Source organism: Sesamum indicum, linkage group LG3 (genome assembly GCF_000512975.1).
Source record: "Sesamum indicum cultivar Zhongzhi No. 13 linkage group LG3, S_indicum_v1.0, whole genome shotgun sequence".
In the NCBI taxonomy this organism is placed as follows: Eukaryota; Viridiplantae; Streptophyta; class Magnoliopsida; order Lamiales; family Pedaliaceae; genus Sesamum; species Sesamum indicum.
In genome coordinates this window covers 21,074,154-21,092,617 of record NC_026147.1, presented here as the reverse complement: position 1 = coordinate 21,092,617, position 18,464 = coordinate 21,074,154, and the positions used below count along the sequence as shown (strand labels likewise).

Sequence of the window (18,464 nt, the reverse complement as noted above, 5' to 3'; positions counted from 1 at the left end):
AGATTTGCAATTTATTGAGTAAGTGATATTATTTTTTATAGCTTTATTTTATTATAATTATATTGTCTATTTGTACGAGCATATCGATTGTATATACATTATTAGTGTATATAAATCTTTTCATTTCAAAAAAGAAAAAAAAACTATTAATTATAAATGTCAAGGCTGATTATTGTCTTATCCAATATTTTATATTTTTCTTTGTCCAAGTGTATATGAAATTAGACATTTTCATAATGTTTTGTTTCAATTTTACTTCATCTTCGAGATGGGCTAAAATATGGACAATGTTTGCCTTGATTTGTTTTGGACGTTTTGGTGTTGTTTTGAGATGTTTTGCAACAGTGATTCATTTGTTTTTTGTCAAAATAAGTTTACACTAATTATAGGCCCTACAACTAAAAAAATTATATACATACTCATACATATATATAAATATATATAAAAGAGACATGATTTGACAATGAACAGTAGTTTTTGTTTCATACTAAACAACATCAAACATACCATACTTATTTTATATTATCTCCAAAAATAAATTGAAACATACACACAATCTCTAACACATATTTATTTATCTTTGTTTTTCTCTCTCTATCTCCACAAAACACATCAAAACAAGTTATAAATGAAACCAAACATAGTATTTGAGTTTCAAGGGGTGAAGCATTTTGATTGTTTGGTCCCTTGTAATTAATGTCTATTTGCTATTTTGTTGCGGTCATGCTCAAATATATATATATAAATATATTAAATATTTATTTAAAATTTATCATAATTATAACTTTATCTTTACTTAAAAAATTATAGATGTTCATTACATTTATTGATTTTCTAGTAAATAATCCCTTATAATGAATTGTGGATATTCATTAAATTATTGTTAATAGTTAAAAAATTATTTAAATAATAAATAAATAATTATAATTATAATAAATTTTGAGGGAGCGCGTTGTAATTTATCCAATATATATTATGTATGGGAAAGGATGGTGTTAGTATTAGCCGTATATTGATAAATAAATAAGTTCGTACAACCAACGCAACTTTCCCTGCTGAAATTCGTCCACCCCCAACCCCTGTTCGTGAAGTCGGGTTTCCGGGTAGGATCATGGAGGGCTGGGACCCGACGACGAAGTCGACTCTAACCCAAATCCCTTTGCTGTCGGTGAAAGCGGGGCCGCGCGATGGTGGCGCGTGGACGCAACGCCTGAAGGAAGAATACAAAGCGCTGATCGCCTATACCTCCATGAACAAGTCCAACGACAACGACTGGTTTCGGATCTCCGCCGCTAATCCGGAGGGGACACGATGGACTGGCAAATGTTGGTATGTTCACAATTTGCTGAAATACGAGTTCGATTTGCAGTTCGATATTCCCGTTACTTATCCTGCTACGGCACCGGAGCTTGAGTTGCCACAGCTCGATGGAAAGACGCAAAAGGTTTGTTTGTTTCATTAACTGCTGATTTGAATTTTTGTGGAATGGGTTTATGATTTTGTTTAATTTATTTGTTTTTTAGATGTATAGAGGAGGGAAGATATGTTTGACAGTGCATTTCAAGCCGCTGTGGGCAAAAAATTGGTAATGTTCTATTTGTTTCTTCTTTTAATTTAGTTGCGGATTCAAATTCCAGTGAATAGTCTCACTGTGTAATGCCATTTTTCATTTCTTTGTTTTTGTGAATGACGATCAGAAGATCTAGGTCATTAGTTTTTTGTAGGAAGACTAGACTATATACTCTTTGGTGGGTTTTTGATGACTTGCTGATTTATTGGAAATGGACGGAGAAGTGTGCTTCCGTGGTGATCTTGGAGCTTGGTACTTGCAACTTTGAGAAATTGACGTGGGTTGCAAATATGCCCCTTGGGAGAGATTGTAGCATGCTCTTTTTCATTAATCTTTATTTGGTTATCTATTGCCCCCATTTGATTACAGCTTCAGGCAAACAAGAATAATTTGATCGCTTTCTCCCTGGTTGTTGATTGTTTTTCTTGTTGACATTGGCATCACCGAATGTGGTGCCAGTTTGGCTGGTGTTAGTTCCGGGGTGGTGGTAGGTGTAAGGTGTTTTCTCATGTGGGAGGGTTTTGTATCCTATATTCTACTTAGATTGTCAAGAATTATGACGAACTCTAGGGGCTTTTAGACTGTCAAAGAACTGTGTGTTGATTGATATTTTATCTACTGTGCCCATTCTACGCAGCCAAGCTATATTACTTTGGTTGGACATGGTACATGCAGATGCATAATGTAATCCTTCTCATTTTCTCAATTTGGGTAAATGTAAAATGTAATTTTTTCTCATTCTCGCAATGATGAGATCTAGTAAGAATTGAGAACCTGTGTAAGACATGAATATGTGTCTGTTCCCTGGAAGTTGTTTGGTAAAAGAGCATGATACTTTATGGTGGAAAATCCAGTGTAAGTCACATAGGCCAACTTGTTTGCCTTAGCAAATAAATGAAATGGATACGAGAAAATAACCCTACATTCAAAACTGTACAACCTACAATCATCTTCTTGCCCTTCTGGTTGCTGAAATGCTGCTAAACTTGATGATCCCATTGATAAAATGCCTTCCTGTCAACCTACTGATGAACTATGAGGAAATTGATATATGCTTCAAGGAACTCTTCCCCTGTTCCTAGTAATTATGCTAAATGAATAATTGATTTTTCTTTTCATTTTATTACATTGTAAGGCTTGAACTAAAAAGTTGAATGAAAAGTGTATCAGCTAAGAGTATTCTTCATCTGTGAAGAAACTTGCTAGTAACTTTTCTACACATGCGTCTTGGTTATGCCACTATGATGCAATTACAAATTGTTATTTGTATACTTTGAAAGAAATAACAATGTTAAGTGGAAAAGAAAATGTTCTTTTTCCATCTCACTTTTCATATTAAAAGCAGCCAATTTATTTCTTCTTCGATAAGCTGTTCTTGACGAAGGGGCTAGTGTGTGCAGACTCATGGTTATCCTTCTATATTATCTTAGAGAGTTAAAAGTGTGGTAGCATTCTTTGCATGTTGACCTTTCTCCTTTCAGTAAAAAGCTCCATATTTCTTTTACCAGTACATACTTTGAATGGTTATTCTAACTTAATTTTTCTTTTGTTTTACCAGTCCTAGGTTTGGCATAGCACATGCTCTTTGTTTGGGCCTTGCACCTTGGCTTGCTGCAGAAATTCCGATTCTTGTCGATTCTGGTATGATTAAGCACAAAGATGATGCAGCATCGTCCAATGAATCTTAGTACTCTCATCATGTTTAGACTGATATAATAAATAATGTTTAACTTGAAACATCTCGAGTGTTGTAGAATATTGAGAGGGCTTGTTATGTGTTAGCTTGGAGCAGAGCTCCTCGGTGTATACTTCTCTTTGAATTATTTTATTTTGTTTATTAGGGTTTACATATTTTGGTCAAAGAAAATACATAAATCTGGTGAAGTTTTTTGCACCAGCAGTTTGAGGATTTTTATATTTTTGAGTTTCTCTTTCTCTATATACTAGTAATAATATACAGGGGAAAACCTGCTCCTCCAGATGTGTGAAGCTCCATTTAATATTTCATTCAGTCAAAGCTAGTTTTTCAATGTGCTAAACAAATTTATTCGTGTCGTAACGAGAATGGAGGTACGTCCAGAAAATGTGGTTCATCTGTATCACAGGAACATCAGAAGGAAAAATTTTCAAGGTGATAGGTCCATCCCAAGCCGAAGTGTCAGCGGAACGACCAAGACTGGGAATAATTTTCTCACTGTGAGCAATAGCGTTACAAGGTGACAGAAGCTTTACAGAATTGTCTTCCAAAACACTTTCCAGATTGATAATATACTAACTGCAATTTTGACTTCGTGCCTTTTTGCCTCCTGGAAGTTTTCCTTTCTTCAGCCATTTGCACATGTAAACTTTACACTAGTTAGCCTCTGCTAAGTCTATAAAGTTTACAAATAAATGATGCCTTGATTACTGCACCTCAAGTGCTGATCTAAAGTATATCAAGAGTTCAAATTGGCACCTTCGACAGCTAATTTTAGTTTTGCTAAATGTTCAAATAATCAAGCAGCAACAACAAAGTAATGACGATACCTGAGTCCTCGCTCAAATAAATGTTGTAATAAGGCACTGCAAATTCTATTAGAAGTCGGCCAAGCAAGAATTATGCTGTATGTTTGTATGCATGATGACAAAACTAATTCATCAAGATCGTTGCAAAATAAAAGAAAAATGTCTGTCTTGAGTACCCTTCCCTGATTCCGAGAGGGAAAATGTCTGCTAGGTCAAGTTGGAAAATGCAAAACAATCATTCAATAAAATGAACCAGAAGACAACTTCCCACCCATCAAACAGAGACAATCTGGTACCTAGTTCATGGTGGCATATGTATTCAGTTACATATAAACTAAAAAGACCAAACTGGACCTAATAAAAACTATACAAGCAAACAACATTCTTCATGGTAAGATGACATCCATATTTACTTTCATTTGATATCACTGACGGAACTAAAATAAACATGTTTAGAATACTCTCTCTCCGTTTTTCTCATATGCTTCATCACTTGCGAATTTAAACTTAGAATTTTGGTCCAGCTTCCAGGATCTCCTCAGTCAGGGTGTTGTCTGCTCCAATCTTGTAGTTCAGGAATACCTCAAAGTTCTTCTTGAAAAGACCTCCCAGCTTCAGAAGAGTATCCTTGTATGCATTTTTGTCAGACCACTGGAAGAACAGAAAAGATCATACATTATTAGACCACAACTCCTCCCTAAGTTTGAGAAGAGTAAGATACAAGTACACTTTTGTGTTGCAATAGACTTACTGTATTGGCTGGATCTAGTATTTCTGAAGGTACCCCCTCAATCTCGGTAGGGATCTCAAGCCCAAAGATTTCTGTCTTAGTGTAGTTTGCTTCCAGGAGGGTCCCTGAATGTATGGCATCAATAATTTTCCTGGTATAAGCTAACTTGATACGGCTTCCTGATCCATAGCTGCAGATAAAACAGGTTTAGTCAAATGTATTGTTGTATGAAGTTCGATAGCGATGGCTTGATAGAATGTGGAACCTAACACAACGTTAGAATATGGCCAACTATCACAGATCAACTTTATTGCTGTTCACTTTCTTGTGTCTTTGTTTTTCCTTCTTGGTTTTTGCTCACTTTTCTGAACATATATTGCAAATTTATTAACACGGTTCATATTCATACCTTCCACCAGACCAGCCAGTGTTCACGAGCCAACCAGTCGCTCCGTGTTTTTGCATTTTCTCTGCCAGCATGGCTGCATACTTGGTAGGATGAAGCATAATAAATGCTGCACCAAAGCATGCTGAAAATGTTGCCGTAGGCTCCTTTATACCATCCTCTGTTCCAGCTACCTGCATTTATGCTCAGAAATAGGAGCATAACCAGTGTCACTATCTAAAAGAAGACTTCGTCCCATAATTTAGTATAAGAAACACAGAAAGTGGACATGTTTGTGGTTACCAAAGCTGTGTAGCCGCTTATGAAGTGATACATTGTCTGAGCCAAGCTGAGTTTGCTGACGGGAGGAAGCACTCCAAAGGCATCACAGGCCAAAAGAATGACGTTTTTGGGATGAGGACCAACACATGGTATCTTTGCATTTGGAATGAACTCGATTGGATATGCAGCCCGAGTGTTTTCTGAAATAAAATGAAAAACCAAACAACTTGAAGTGTTAGAACATGTCAGAGTTCAATATCTTCACCAAATACTTCAATATCTTCACCAAATACTTACACTTCTCTATTTGGTTATATGACATAAAAGTAGTTTGTCAATCTGCATAATGGATTCAAGAGTCTTACCTGTCACAGATTTATCGGAGTACTCCACTTCTCGTGTGTGTTCATCAAACACCACATTTTCAAGAACTGCCGCAGCAAGATTTAGTGTGTCAAGAGTCATCTGATATAGCTAAATAGAAAAGACAAACTGCGAAAATAAGGAACCTAAGCCGATACCAGTGCCAAACTTGATTGCATTCCATATATCAGGCTCCTTCTCTCTAGACAAGTCTACACACTTTGCATAGCAACCGCCCTCAATGTTTGACACACCGTTATCACTCCAGCAATGCTCATCATCTCCAATCAAATACCTGTTGTGATCCGTAGACAATGTCGTCTTACCAGTCCCTGAAATAAATACAGCAGATCACCATGAGAACATATCTACAGAAGTAACAGGACAAATTTCAGACTACCTTAACTAGGTCAAAATCATAAGAGGGCAGTTATATTCAGGAAAAAGAACATGCTACGGCTCCAATCTGACAACTGATCAGACAAAGGTATACCTGATAATCCAAAGAAGAGGGCCACATCTCCGTCTTTTCCCATGTTGCAGCCGGAGTGTAAGGAGAGGATTTGACGCTTAGGCATGAGATAGTGCATTACACTGAATAGGCCCTTCTTCATTTCCCCGGCATATTGGGTGCCGAGGATCACCATTTCCCTCCTAGCCAGATTCAGGTCTATGCTAGTAGAGGAAGTCATATAATGGGTGTAACGGTTGCATGGAAACTGACCGGCGTTGTATATTGTGAAGTCTGGAGTACCGAAGTTCTCCAGCTCTTCAGGAGTGGGTCGGATACACCTGTAATCCACCCAGTGCAGTTATTTAGATTTAGTAAATCAAACAACATGTGTTGCAAACAATAATATTAGTCTCTAGATCACAGAATTTGCAAAAATGTACAAAATTCAGACTAGTTGGTGTTAGTTAAATTGCTCACATGTTGTGCATAAACAGAGAATGGTAGGCCCTTGCAGAGACGATCCTGACTTTGATGCGATGCTCTGGATCCCAATTCAGGAACTGATCGTTTACGAAAACCTGATGCAAGGGATTCCTTAATCAATGTTCTTCTTCTGAATTCATACACGATGATGGTGAAATGCACAAACTAAGTTGCAAGTGTTTGATGGACCAAGCAGTACAATGGGAAACTTTAAAGTATCATATCCCATCCTGGTGCAGATTAGATGCTGGCAATACTATCACTTTTCCTTTATGAGTTCATTTTATCTTTCTTGAAAGGGCTCAACTGAAGGTATTCAAGGGCAAAAAATGCAATTAAGCAGAAATATAATGCTGAGGGATCTAATTCTGAACTTCCTTGATTAAAGATAATGAACCATTTTTTTATTCTTAACTTGTGGTGATACGTTATCTTAACTGAAACTAAGAATGTGAACAGAAGACAGCATTAAACTTTGCAAGAATACTCAACTGGTTTTTCTTTTACATAATCATCAATTTAACAGTATATCGAGATCGTGGAATTAGAATATCATACAAAAGCAGCTAACGCAGATTCTCTTCCTGTTCATGAAAGTTGCATATATATTGCTACAAGCTAACAAGAAATTTGAAAGTCCACTTTCCTTCCTAGGTTTAGTGGCTAGCATTGGACAAAAATAAGGACATTTCTGTTTCTATCAACTGTTCATTTGAGATATGTAAAGATATTTATTTATGGCTATGGCCTCATTCTACTGTTTATGTAATCAGCCGTAATCATGGGACCCATAAATTATGATTACAGAAGTTGAATGAAGTATATTTCATCTCCATGAACATGGTAGAAGCCACCACAAAATAAATGATCTTTGATTTATCAAGAAGTAAAAACTTTAAGTCCTTGCCAAAGTTCCCACCAAATGAACACGGAGATATAGACGAAGTTGAAAACGCGAAAGGTTTAATCTTATACTGTTGCCGTTAAAAATATGGATCGAAGTTAGTGATATCAATTAATTATTTGATGAGATGATACTTTTAAAAATAAATTTATATTTCATGACATCCAAAAAATGACATTTTTTTTTTGGGACAGACAAAATATTACTATTTAAATATCCAACTCTAAACAAGAAATTGGCAACAAATTTGAAAAATTTGCAATTTTAGTCATTTGTGACTTACACATATCCTAATTAAATTGTAATTTCAGTTATATGAATCGACCAAAAATGTTAACATTTCCAAAGTTACAGGAATAAAATTATAAATAAATTAAGTCATTGTCAAGTCACATGCAGCTTCTTCAGTCAAATTATTCAAAAAAGGGTTAAAATTGATAAGATTAAAATTACAAGATTATATTGTAAATATCAGTTGGTAAAAATATCTACTCCCCTAAGATACCTGACTAAAATTGCATTCTTCCCCAAAGAATTAACATAATCAGAAGACGCAGAATACCTTTTCCAAGGAGCATAAGTAATCCACCGCTCTTTCTCTGTTGACCAAGAAAGTATGCTCATCCATTTCAATATTTGGCGAACCCCTATCAATCACATCATCAAAATTTCGTGACCTCATTCACTTTAACGTAAAAGTTAACATTTTCACTCACAAATTGATAAAGACAAATTCAACAATAAATAGAAATCCAATAAAAGTCGCATAATGAAGCAAAATAAAAGCGTCACTCACTTTCCCCACCAAAGATCATCATCGGTGGTCTCATCCTTGACAACACGCTTATCTCTCGGAGAACGCCCTGTTTTCGCGCCGGAAAGCGTCGCCAATGCTCCACTCGACGTGATAAACGATCCTTTCTCATACTTTATAGCTTGCTCGTAAAGCTCTGAATATATTTTGTAATCAATTTGAAAAATAATTGAAGTAATTATTGGAAGAAATTGAAGAATGGAATATGGGTTTTACCAGCAGGCGAGAGATTATAAAGGATGTGAGTAAACTTAAGGGCGCTGTCGCTGATGTTGAGAGTGGGAGAGAAGTGGTGGTGCTGGAGGCTCACCGCCGACACCCGCGGTGTCTCCGCCGTCCGCGCTGGATCTCCCTTCACCACCTTCGGCCCCGTCTCCCGCGTCAGCGACGCCAAAGATGCACTGCAGTTAATTCAAACACATGATTTTGATTTATATCTTCATTCATTAGTTCACACCCAATCAATATTGATCCCAAAACAACATATGTATTAGTTTAATCACAAAAGAAGAGGGGTGAAATAAATACCTAATGGACTGAAGCTGCTGTTTCTGGCGATCTTCCTCGGCGAAGGGGCCTTGCGTCGCCGTGAGGGGGGTGGTGGGCGCCGACTTCTTCTTCTGAAGGGAGTGCAATTCGTCGACCGTCTGAGCCTTCACCGGCTGGGCGCTGTCGTCATGGCAGATTTCCTTATTGGTCTCAACATCTTCAGCTTTCTTATGCGTCTGAATCTTAGGCAACCCGAACCGCCCTCTGACGCTGCTGTTGAAGCTGAATTCTCCATTTTCCGTCGCCATTGATGAACTTCCCTGTAGTAAAAAACCGACGATGAAAATGGAAAGCTAGCTAGTGAAGAAGAAAATCGGAGGTCTGAAAATGGGTTTCAACCATGCAGAGTGATTTTGAACGTTTGTTGATGGAGATGGAGATGGAGATGGAGATGGAGGGGTGGTGTAATGGGGCATTTGTGGAGTAATATTTATACCCGCTGAATGGGTTAAATATCTGAACTCTGGTAAAGTAACCATGGTTAATATGATTAATTAATGTAGATCAACTAAGGCTGGCATGTTTAGATAAGATTTCTTCTAACTATTTCTTTTAGTATTATTACAAAAAGTCAATATTTTTAAATACCTAAAAATTGAAAAATTATAACTAAAATTTTAATAGTTTTAGATAGCTAAATTATTAAAACTAATATACAGGGATAATATGTTTATATTTTTAATTTATATATGATCTGTTTATGCAAATTATGTATGTTATTTGAACTATTACACAAATCATTCCTGACATTAAAAAAATTAGGGTAGTTCATATAATGGTGTTGACATTTTTAGAGGGTGTGTATGTATTTTTTAAAAAAATAGGAGTGATTTGTTATAATATGCGATTTTTATAGTTGTATATATAATTATTCAAAAAATAAATATTATTTGTATAAACAAATTAGATCAGGAACTGTAAGTATAGTTATCAATCCCTATTACATATACGCACTAACTCAGGTGATTGATTCATGATTAACTCAGTGATGTAGTGCCTTTAAAGGCTTCTCACTTAGAACCACAAAGAATCACTCAAAAACACTGAGATATTCTGTTCAGAAAATTTCACAAATAACTTAGTCACAAAGAAAGGGGGGAAACAATTTCTGTTTTGTCCGTTCTACCTGTCCTGCCAGAAAAACTGGCAACCTTAAATAAATAGAAAGACATTTAAGTTGGTGCGAGAGGGAGACGACAGAGCAAGAATCTGAGAAGATGGAAGAAGGAAGAAGACGAGGAGACAAAAGAGGAAATGAGAGAGAAGGTAGCAAAAGCAGGAGAAATTAGGATTAGGGTAAAATTACTTATGTAAGTAGAAGTGGCCGGGTCGGATAATGGGTGTGGGCCAGGTGAGAAAGTGGGTTGAGACATGGAGATGGTCTTAGCCATCCAAGTGAGGGGTGAAATAGGTGGGTATTGGGGCTAAGGAACATGTACCATAAATTTTCAACATACTTTTTCTTAAACCATGGATCCAAAAAAGGGAACCAGGCCGAAGATCGGACCTGACATTCATCATTGTCAGAACGCCTGGCCTAGATCGTACCTATAAAAGAAAATAGAGAAAACTCCTTGTTTACAAGAGTTAGTATGGTGCAGGAAAAACAAATTAAGTTAAAGATAATAACGCAAGTTATAAAAATTTTCGAAATACTTCTCCAATATTTTCTTCAGAAACCAGATTAGCATTATTTTTTTTTTTTACATTCATTTTGACAATTTACAATCTTTAATAAAATGCTCCTTTTTACCACATTTATAACATTTCCTATCCCAAAATTTATCATTCTTATCCCTAGACTTAGACCTACTATAACTTCTATTCCTATATTTATTTTTAAAACTTCTATACTTGGTTCCCCTAACATAATTAACCTCATTCTGGTCCTGACTAGGTTTACTTGTTTTAGTATCTATTTCATTGCTTTTAAGACCACTAATCACAATTTCTAAATTCACATTATCCCTTCCATACTCAATTGCATCTTTGATATCTCCATAAGTTTTAGGAATAACATTTAACAGAACTATAGGAGAATAATTATCTATATTTTTATCTCTTGTTAGTTTAATATCCTGAATCAATTTTGTAAAATCATCCAAAATTTTTGGCAATATTTTTAGACAAATCAAGTTTGTATCTAAAAAGTTTCTCAAGTAAAAACAACTTATTGGGTAAAGTGGTTTCAATATAAAGTTCTTCAAGTTTATTCCAAAGATCTTTTGTAAAATTTTGTTTTCATACTTTCTTAAAATTGTATCAAAAAGATTTGAGATTATAGAGAAATAAGCATACATAATTTTCTAATCTTTTTTTTTTTCAGAAATATTTTGAGGATATCTACCATCAATTTCTTTAAAAACTTTTTGTTGAATCAAGGTATCTTTGTTTTTTGTTGACATATAGAAAATCAGACTTATCATCAAACTATTGTAAATTATGACCAGCCATATTAACAAAAGAATATTAATCACAGAGCATAGAATAATCAGCAGATTTAGAACAGAAACTAACAGAGTATACTAATAACAGTTTATCAACAGTTTAATGGAACCTTAGTAAAACCTCAATCCAAAAACCCATCAGCCTCTAGGGCGGCAAGTGAGGGATTCAGTAAGGGATTTGGTCTGATTTTAGGAATAATCTCAAAGTAGTAATAGAATAAGCACTTAGCAAATCTAATTATCAAATATCAAGAGCACTTAAGTAGAAGTACCTCAAAGCAGTTCAAAATAGATCCCTAAAAAGTTTCAACCTTCAAAGCAGTAAAGCGGATTCACTAAGCAGTAGATTTATGCACTAAGCACTGTCAGAAAATTATTGTACACAGCAAAATAATTTCAAAGGTTGCACACAACAAAAAATTACAGAACTCGAAAATAATAGATATCAAACACTAAGTTATTTTTCACTAAGCGATTTATCGCCAAAGCAATTTTCGCACAAAGTTGTTTTTATGCGCAAAGCAAAATTCAATATATATCACAAAAAATAATTTTCAAAAAATGATATCTAGAAAAAATATATATTGTAGATTATTTTTTAAAAAAAAATTATCACAAGTTTTTAGAAATAAGCTTTAAACAGAAACCGATCGCACACAACAGAAATATCCACAGTACCCAAAAGATATCAAATTTTCCAGAGAGTTTTAGTAAGTTATTTTTCTTAGCACAGAAAAATATTTCGCAGCAAAAATAAAAGAAAATGATCTTATTGGTGTCGGAGACAGAACCCAAAAGCTCTGATACCACTGTTGGGTGTTAACCACCAGTAGTGAACCCAAAATGAATCCTATCAAACTATTACAGAGATGATGATGGGTACGAAAACCCTTATACAAATATAAGTACAAAATTAACAAATAAATAAAGAATAAATAAATAGATATGAATATACAGGAGCCAGATCCGACGAGGAGGAGGCCCAAACATTATCACTGGCCCCAAAACCCCTCATGGTTGCTAAAACAAACAGCTACCAAGGCTAGATCACAAAGACCCACCAAAAACCACTTAGGCTTCTCACTTAAAAGCAAAAAAAATAACTCAAAAACACTGAGATCATTCCACTTCGAAAATTTCATAAAAAACTTAGTTCACAAAGAAAGGGGGAAGGCATTTTCTATTCTGTCTATTTTATCTTTCCTGCTAGAAAAACTGACAGCCTTAAATAAACAAAAAGATATTTAAGTTGGTGAGAGAGAGACGACGGAGCAAGAATTCAAAAAAAGGGAAGAAGACGAGGAGACAGAAGAGAAAATGAGAGAGAAGGGAACAAAAGCAGTAGAAATTAGGAATATGGAAAAATTACATATATAAGTAGAAGTGGTTGGGTCGGGTAATGGGTATGGGAAGGGTGAGCAAGTGGATTGAGACATGAAAATGGGCTTAGCCATCCAAATAAAGGGTGAAATAGGTGGATATTAGATCTAGAGGACATGAACCATAAATTTTCAATAAAATCAAAATAAATAAATAAAAAAAAGTGATTAGAAAATATTTTTTGTACCGTACAATGATTGGAGGAGAGACATTGTATTATTTTAGTATTAATAATTAAAAACGTGTTTGTTGGAAAATGTTGGGGTGGTGCCGATATAGACATGAATGTATAACACGTCATACGATCTGATCGGAAATATGAAAACCGTTTGACGATTTATTCCTACGCTCGCACAATGCCCTGTCAAACTGTGTACTCCACTCAAAGAGAATAGTCTCCATATTAAAATGATGAGTCGGTTTGATACATTTTTTTTTTTTTCATAATTTTCCAAGAAGAAGTATTATTATTCTCCTGATAAAGTCAACTTATTTGTATTGGACATGATATGGGGATATTTTATGGAGTTTGTCTTATAATATTGTTTATTTTAAGATAAATTTTGAATTCGTTTCCTTAATTCAATGCTTTTACAGTCTGATCCTGATGCATTCAAGACCTAATATATTTGAATTCACCATGATTATTTTAGAATATATAGTTCACGTGAAATCGTATAAAATTTATAAATAGTTGGCCATCGTATTTCGAGTACAACTTTGGCTATCATGATATTCCTAGGACATTAATTATCATTTTCTTACAACCTACTGACTTATAGTAGCGGATGGCTATAAGCAGGATTTTCTTGGTGCAGTTATAACAGTGGTGTATTTTGTAGGGTCACGTCTTGGAATAGTCGAGGCGTATTTCTTTTATTTGGAGTAATAATTACCTAAAACTATTCTAAAAGATTTTGTTTCGATATTTCGAGATAACAATACCAATTACACTTAATACTTAAAATTAAAATTTGATGATTCGATAATTGTAAAATTGAAAATTTTAAGCAATATGTCAGTATTTATCTCATTTTATATGGATTGTAATTAATTTATTGTTTTGTGTAAGTTTATGATTATTAAATGATGTCTTTTAATGATTTGTTAATTTATTATTAATTATAATTTGAAAGTTGTTAAATGATGTTATAAATTCTTGATCGATATATTATTGATGCAATAACGAAATTATTGCTTCTATCGAAGCAAACTTAAAGAATATCTGATCAAATTTATTTAAAATATCTTATAAGATATTCTCAAAATTTATAAGATTTTGAGTTTTTAACAGATAAATCAAATTGTGGGTATTATGATATGTTAAAAATGACAATTTTGTAAGTAAGTGGCAAAAATTAAATGAGTTCAACTAAAATTAAAAAATAAGCTTCTTACTTCTCATTTTGGATCTTATAAGCTCGTTCTCTGAAAATTTTATTAAATACTTTTCAATATTTTAAAAGTTGACCAAAATACCCTCTTATTTGCATAATAGCACGAGATTCAATTATATATATCGACATTGAATCTCCTACTCAAATGCGGTTTAATGGAACTACGGTAATCGACTCATTTTTTGAATAGTAAATATGGTTCAATTTAATTATAAAAAAATAAAAAATGGCTCAAATTCGAATTTGGGGCAATTTTGACATTTATTGAAAAAATGTTTGGTTATTAGGGATTAAAATAATTAGTTTGTTTCCTTATTTCACGGAAATGTTATCCATATAATGTGACCTTAGCGGAAATTTAGGGGGGGAAATTAGACTGAAAATGGACAGCACATTATTCCAAAGTCAGACCTAAACTTTGGCAATCAAATCAGGCCATGTGATTTTTGACTTGGTTTAATTAATACTTAATGAGAGAGAGTTTATTATAATTATTATTTATTTATGGAAGTAGTTTGTCATAAGTCAAACCCTAAATTTGTATGATGGTTTGTAATTTTCAATGAATAAAATTTATTACTCTTTACTAGAATTATAAAATAAAATTGGATACTTGATTTGAAATTCATCGATATAATTTTATTAGGAATTGATTTATTAAACCTGACAAACAAATCATGATCACAAAAAAAAAAAGAAAAAGAAAATGAACGTTTGAGTTCAGTTCAAATTTGATCCAATTAGTGAAAATAAAAATAAAAATATATTTAAAAATAATTAAATTATTCGAACTCGATTATTGCTTAATTCAATCAAGACATGTTTAAATTTAATTCTATGACAATTTTTCAATCAGAATATGATGAAAGGTAATATAAAATATAAAGAGGTCAAGAAGTTAAAAAGAAAAACAAATGATTTTATGAATTAGCATATATAGTTATGAAACGTGTGAAAAACTATTGATGTATTGCGTAATGAATGCTATTTTTTGTACGATTATTGTACGAGCTTAAGCAATTACTGTAAAAGATAATATAATTTACAAAAATATATTCTATTTCTTTATTCCACATAAATGATTAATTAAAAAAAAACAATCGCTCCTTCATGCTTTTACATGATCGATATAATATTCAAAATAAACATTAATTTTGAGGAGGTTGTGAGTTCAAGTCCTACGAATGTAGGTATTTAGTTTGTTTTTAATAGTAATATGTTGTTTCTTTCTTTATTTTGAGTTTGTCGATTAATTTAAAACTATTGATGTATTGCATGCTGAATGTCGTAATAATTGTATGTTGGATTATTCAAAAATATTGATGTATTTTTTTATTAAAATAAAAATAATTTGTCAAATCTATATAGTGGCTAGCAAAAATATAAGTTTGTGACACCTAATTTAACTAAAACTACAAAAAGTTGTCCTAAGTTTTACCACTAAACTCGGAAACATGTCATATGTTTCTAAAATATTCACATATAATTGATATGGAAAGAAACAATTTCCACACGAGTTGCCAAAAACTGCATTAATTGCTTAGGCACTTAGGCAAAAATCAAGGCAATGTGGCTTGAATTAAGGGCATCACACGTGGCATGTAATGAATCCGAATAAAAATGAAATTACTAAGGAAGTTGCCATTTTTGGCGCGGCATGAGGGGATGAGGGTTAAGATTGTAATAAGTCATAACTTGTCTTTTATAGTTCAACAGTCTCTATATGTTTATATAATTGAAAAAGTATTTTATTGTTATTTTTAATTTTATTATCTGTCAATTTTTAATTTTTTTCCTCTTCTCAACTTACACGTCCCTTTTTCTTCCCTCATTTTTATTTCAATATTTTTCTCATAAAAATTCTTTTTTTTTAATATTTTTAGTTTATCTAATTAATATATTTTTAAAATAATAAATATTTTTTTTAAAATTTTAAATTAATTGTACACACAAATTGAATGTACCACACATACTAGTTTTTTTTTAATATTTTTAATTTATCTAATTAATATATTTTTAAAATAATAAATATTTTTTTTAAAATTTTAAATTAATTGTACACACAAATTGAATGTACCACACATACTAGTAAATATAATATGTTGATTAAAAAACAGGAAAGTGAGACCGTTGTATTGAAAAGTGTGCTTCATATTGAAAACTTTATTTTGTTACTATATAATTAAAATATTTTTTTATCTTATTTAATTTGGTTATTGCGTAGGTATGCAAACGTCCCGCATTGATTGCGGACAAGGAGTTTGAGTGGTTATAAGTTCCAAAGCCCATCTCCCTAGTGGTGTGCCTTTTCAAGACAATACCTCTTGCGAAGGGACAAAGCTTAAGTTGCAAGTCACATAATTTGGTGCCGTCTGTGGAAACATAATCATGCGCCCGTCCCAAACCTCTTGTCTGGGGGCTGATAATGTAGGCGAACATCCCACATTGATTGTGGACGAGAAGTTTGGATCGTTTATAAGCTATAAGGCCTCCTCCCCCAGAGAGATCCCTTTTTAGGATAAAATAATAAAACTCTTACAAAATCAAAATGGTCAATATCTCACGCAATGAGACACAAATTAAATCGTATAAACTATTGTTTGCATTTACTTTTACACAATATTATATGTATATGTTTGAGGATGAAGCAAAAATATAAAACTTAGACAAAGAAGAAAATTGGAAAAAATGGAATTAAGAGAAGTGAGAGGAGAGTAGAAAATATAAGGGAAGCGGCAACAGTCAGAGCCAGCAGTCAAACAACCTTAGCCACAGGCTGTGAGCAGTGAGCCCACAGCTCCTCAGAGTTAGAGCGAAAATGATATTTAAAGGGGATAAAATGCATAAAACCTTTTTGTGTATTAGAAAGTATGTAAAAAACATCGTCCTATTTTTAGAATAGGCTAAAATCCCCCTCCTGTTTTGTTTTAGTTAGCAAAAAATCCCCATTCTGTTAGCAACTGACGGGAAGTGGAGGAGACGCGCGTCAACTGCGGTTCATAGTCAGTTTCTGCTGTTTAAGTTCATATTTAATGACACTTTGCACTAAAATACCCCTCTATGGGTCTATATAACATACAATGGGTTTTTTTGGCTTGTTTTGTGTCTTCATTTTATCATTTCTCACCTTAAAAAATAAATTAAATTTTGTCATATTAAATTTAAATTAAAATATTAAATTAAATTATATTTAAACTCAAATAATTTTATAATTATTAATTATTAAATCTAACTATTATTTTTAATTAATTAAAATATATATTTAATTACAATAATTATTATTAATTAGCCAAAAATATTTAATTATTGTAATTATTTAAATTATTCTTAATTAACTAAAATATATTTTAATTAACATAATTAAAATTAATTATTTTTTTTAAAAAAAGGCGATTTTCGCCCCTTTTTCGTCGAAAACTTAGAAATAAGTTTCCAGTGCTGTCCGAATGAATTTTCAACGGCCAATGGTACCATTCGAATTCTCTCTTCAAGACGAACATTTTCATGCATTCAATTTGAGTTTTCGTCAATCATAAAGAGTGGGCTCAAGTCACGACCTCCGAACATGTTTGCCTTCGATTCATCTTTTTTCGATCGAATCTCGATCTCAAACCACCACCATCAGACTCATCTCTTCAAGACGATTCTAACGAGACCGGCCTTACTCAATTTAGTAAAGAATTTACAGAGATACGATGATTTTAATAAATATTATTCACCGGGGGGGGGGGGGGGGGGGGGGGGGGGGGGGGGGGGGGGGGGGTTGGGGGGGGCTATGCCGGGTAGGGTAGGTAGTTAGTTTTTTTTTTTTTAAAAAAATTTATAGAGACCGCTATTAGCAGGAAGGAAATCAAAACGGCCAAACACACCAAAGTCAGCGTTCAAAATTACAACATTTTGTAGTGGTCGCTTTCAACCAATTCAAGAATTGGATAGCAGATCATAACCACCCAAGGCATTTATCAGATTTTATCAATCCTTCACTCATTTTCTCTCACTATATCCCCTCTAATAAAGTAAATCAATCCAAAACGACTCTTGCTAACGAGATATATTGAAAGAAAAAAAAGAAGAGGGATAATGCACTCTCTTGAATAAATACTATTTCATATCACGTAAACAAAAATAAGAATACACATCTATGCAAGCAAACAAAAAATATTATAAATGGCATAAATAGACCACAAAGACAAACAATACC

At 33.4% G+C, this 18,464-nt stretch overlaps 2 protein-coding genes across 2 annotated transcripts; one reads left to right on the top strand and one right to left on the bottom strand.

Moving 5' to 3' along the window:
• On the top strand, positions 996 to 3,551 carry LOC105159058 (ubiquitin-fold modifier-conjugating enzyme 1). The gene is made up of 3 exons (XM_011075992.2): positions 996 to 1,444; positions 1,524 to 1,585; positions 3,129 to 3,551. Exons 1-3 carry the CDS (start codon positions 1,112 to 1,114, stop codon positions 3,256 to 3,258), a joined length of 525 nt encoding a protein of 174 aa, XP_011074294.1. The 5' UTR covers positions 996 to 1,111; the 3' UTR covers positions 3,259 to 3,551.
• LOC105159057 (phosphoenolpyruvate carboxykinase (ATP)) lies at positions 4,293 to 9,451 on the bottom strand. Its single transcript, XM_011075991.2, has 12 exons — positions 9,019 to 9,451; positions 8,707 to 8,891; positions 8,473 to 8,626; positions 8,239 to 8,323; positions 6,767 to 6,867; positions 6,329 to 6,627; positions 5,994 to 6,167; positions 5,838 to 5,903; positions 5,494 to 5,672; positions 5,215 to 5,384; positions 4,827 to 4,995; positions 4,293 to 4,726 (listed from the first exon to the last, which is right to left on the bottom strand). The coding sequence occupies exons 1-12, from the start codon at positions 9,285 to 9,287 to the stop codon at positions 4,583 to 4,585; spliced, it is 1,995 nt and encodes a 664-aa protein (XP_011074293.1). The 5' UTR covers positions 9,288 to 9,451; the 3' UTR covers positions 4,293 to 4,582.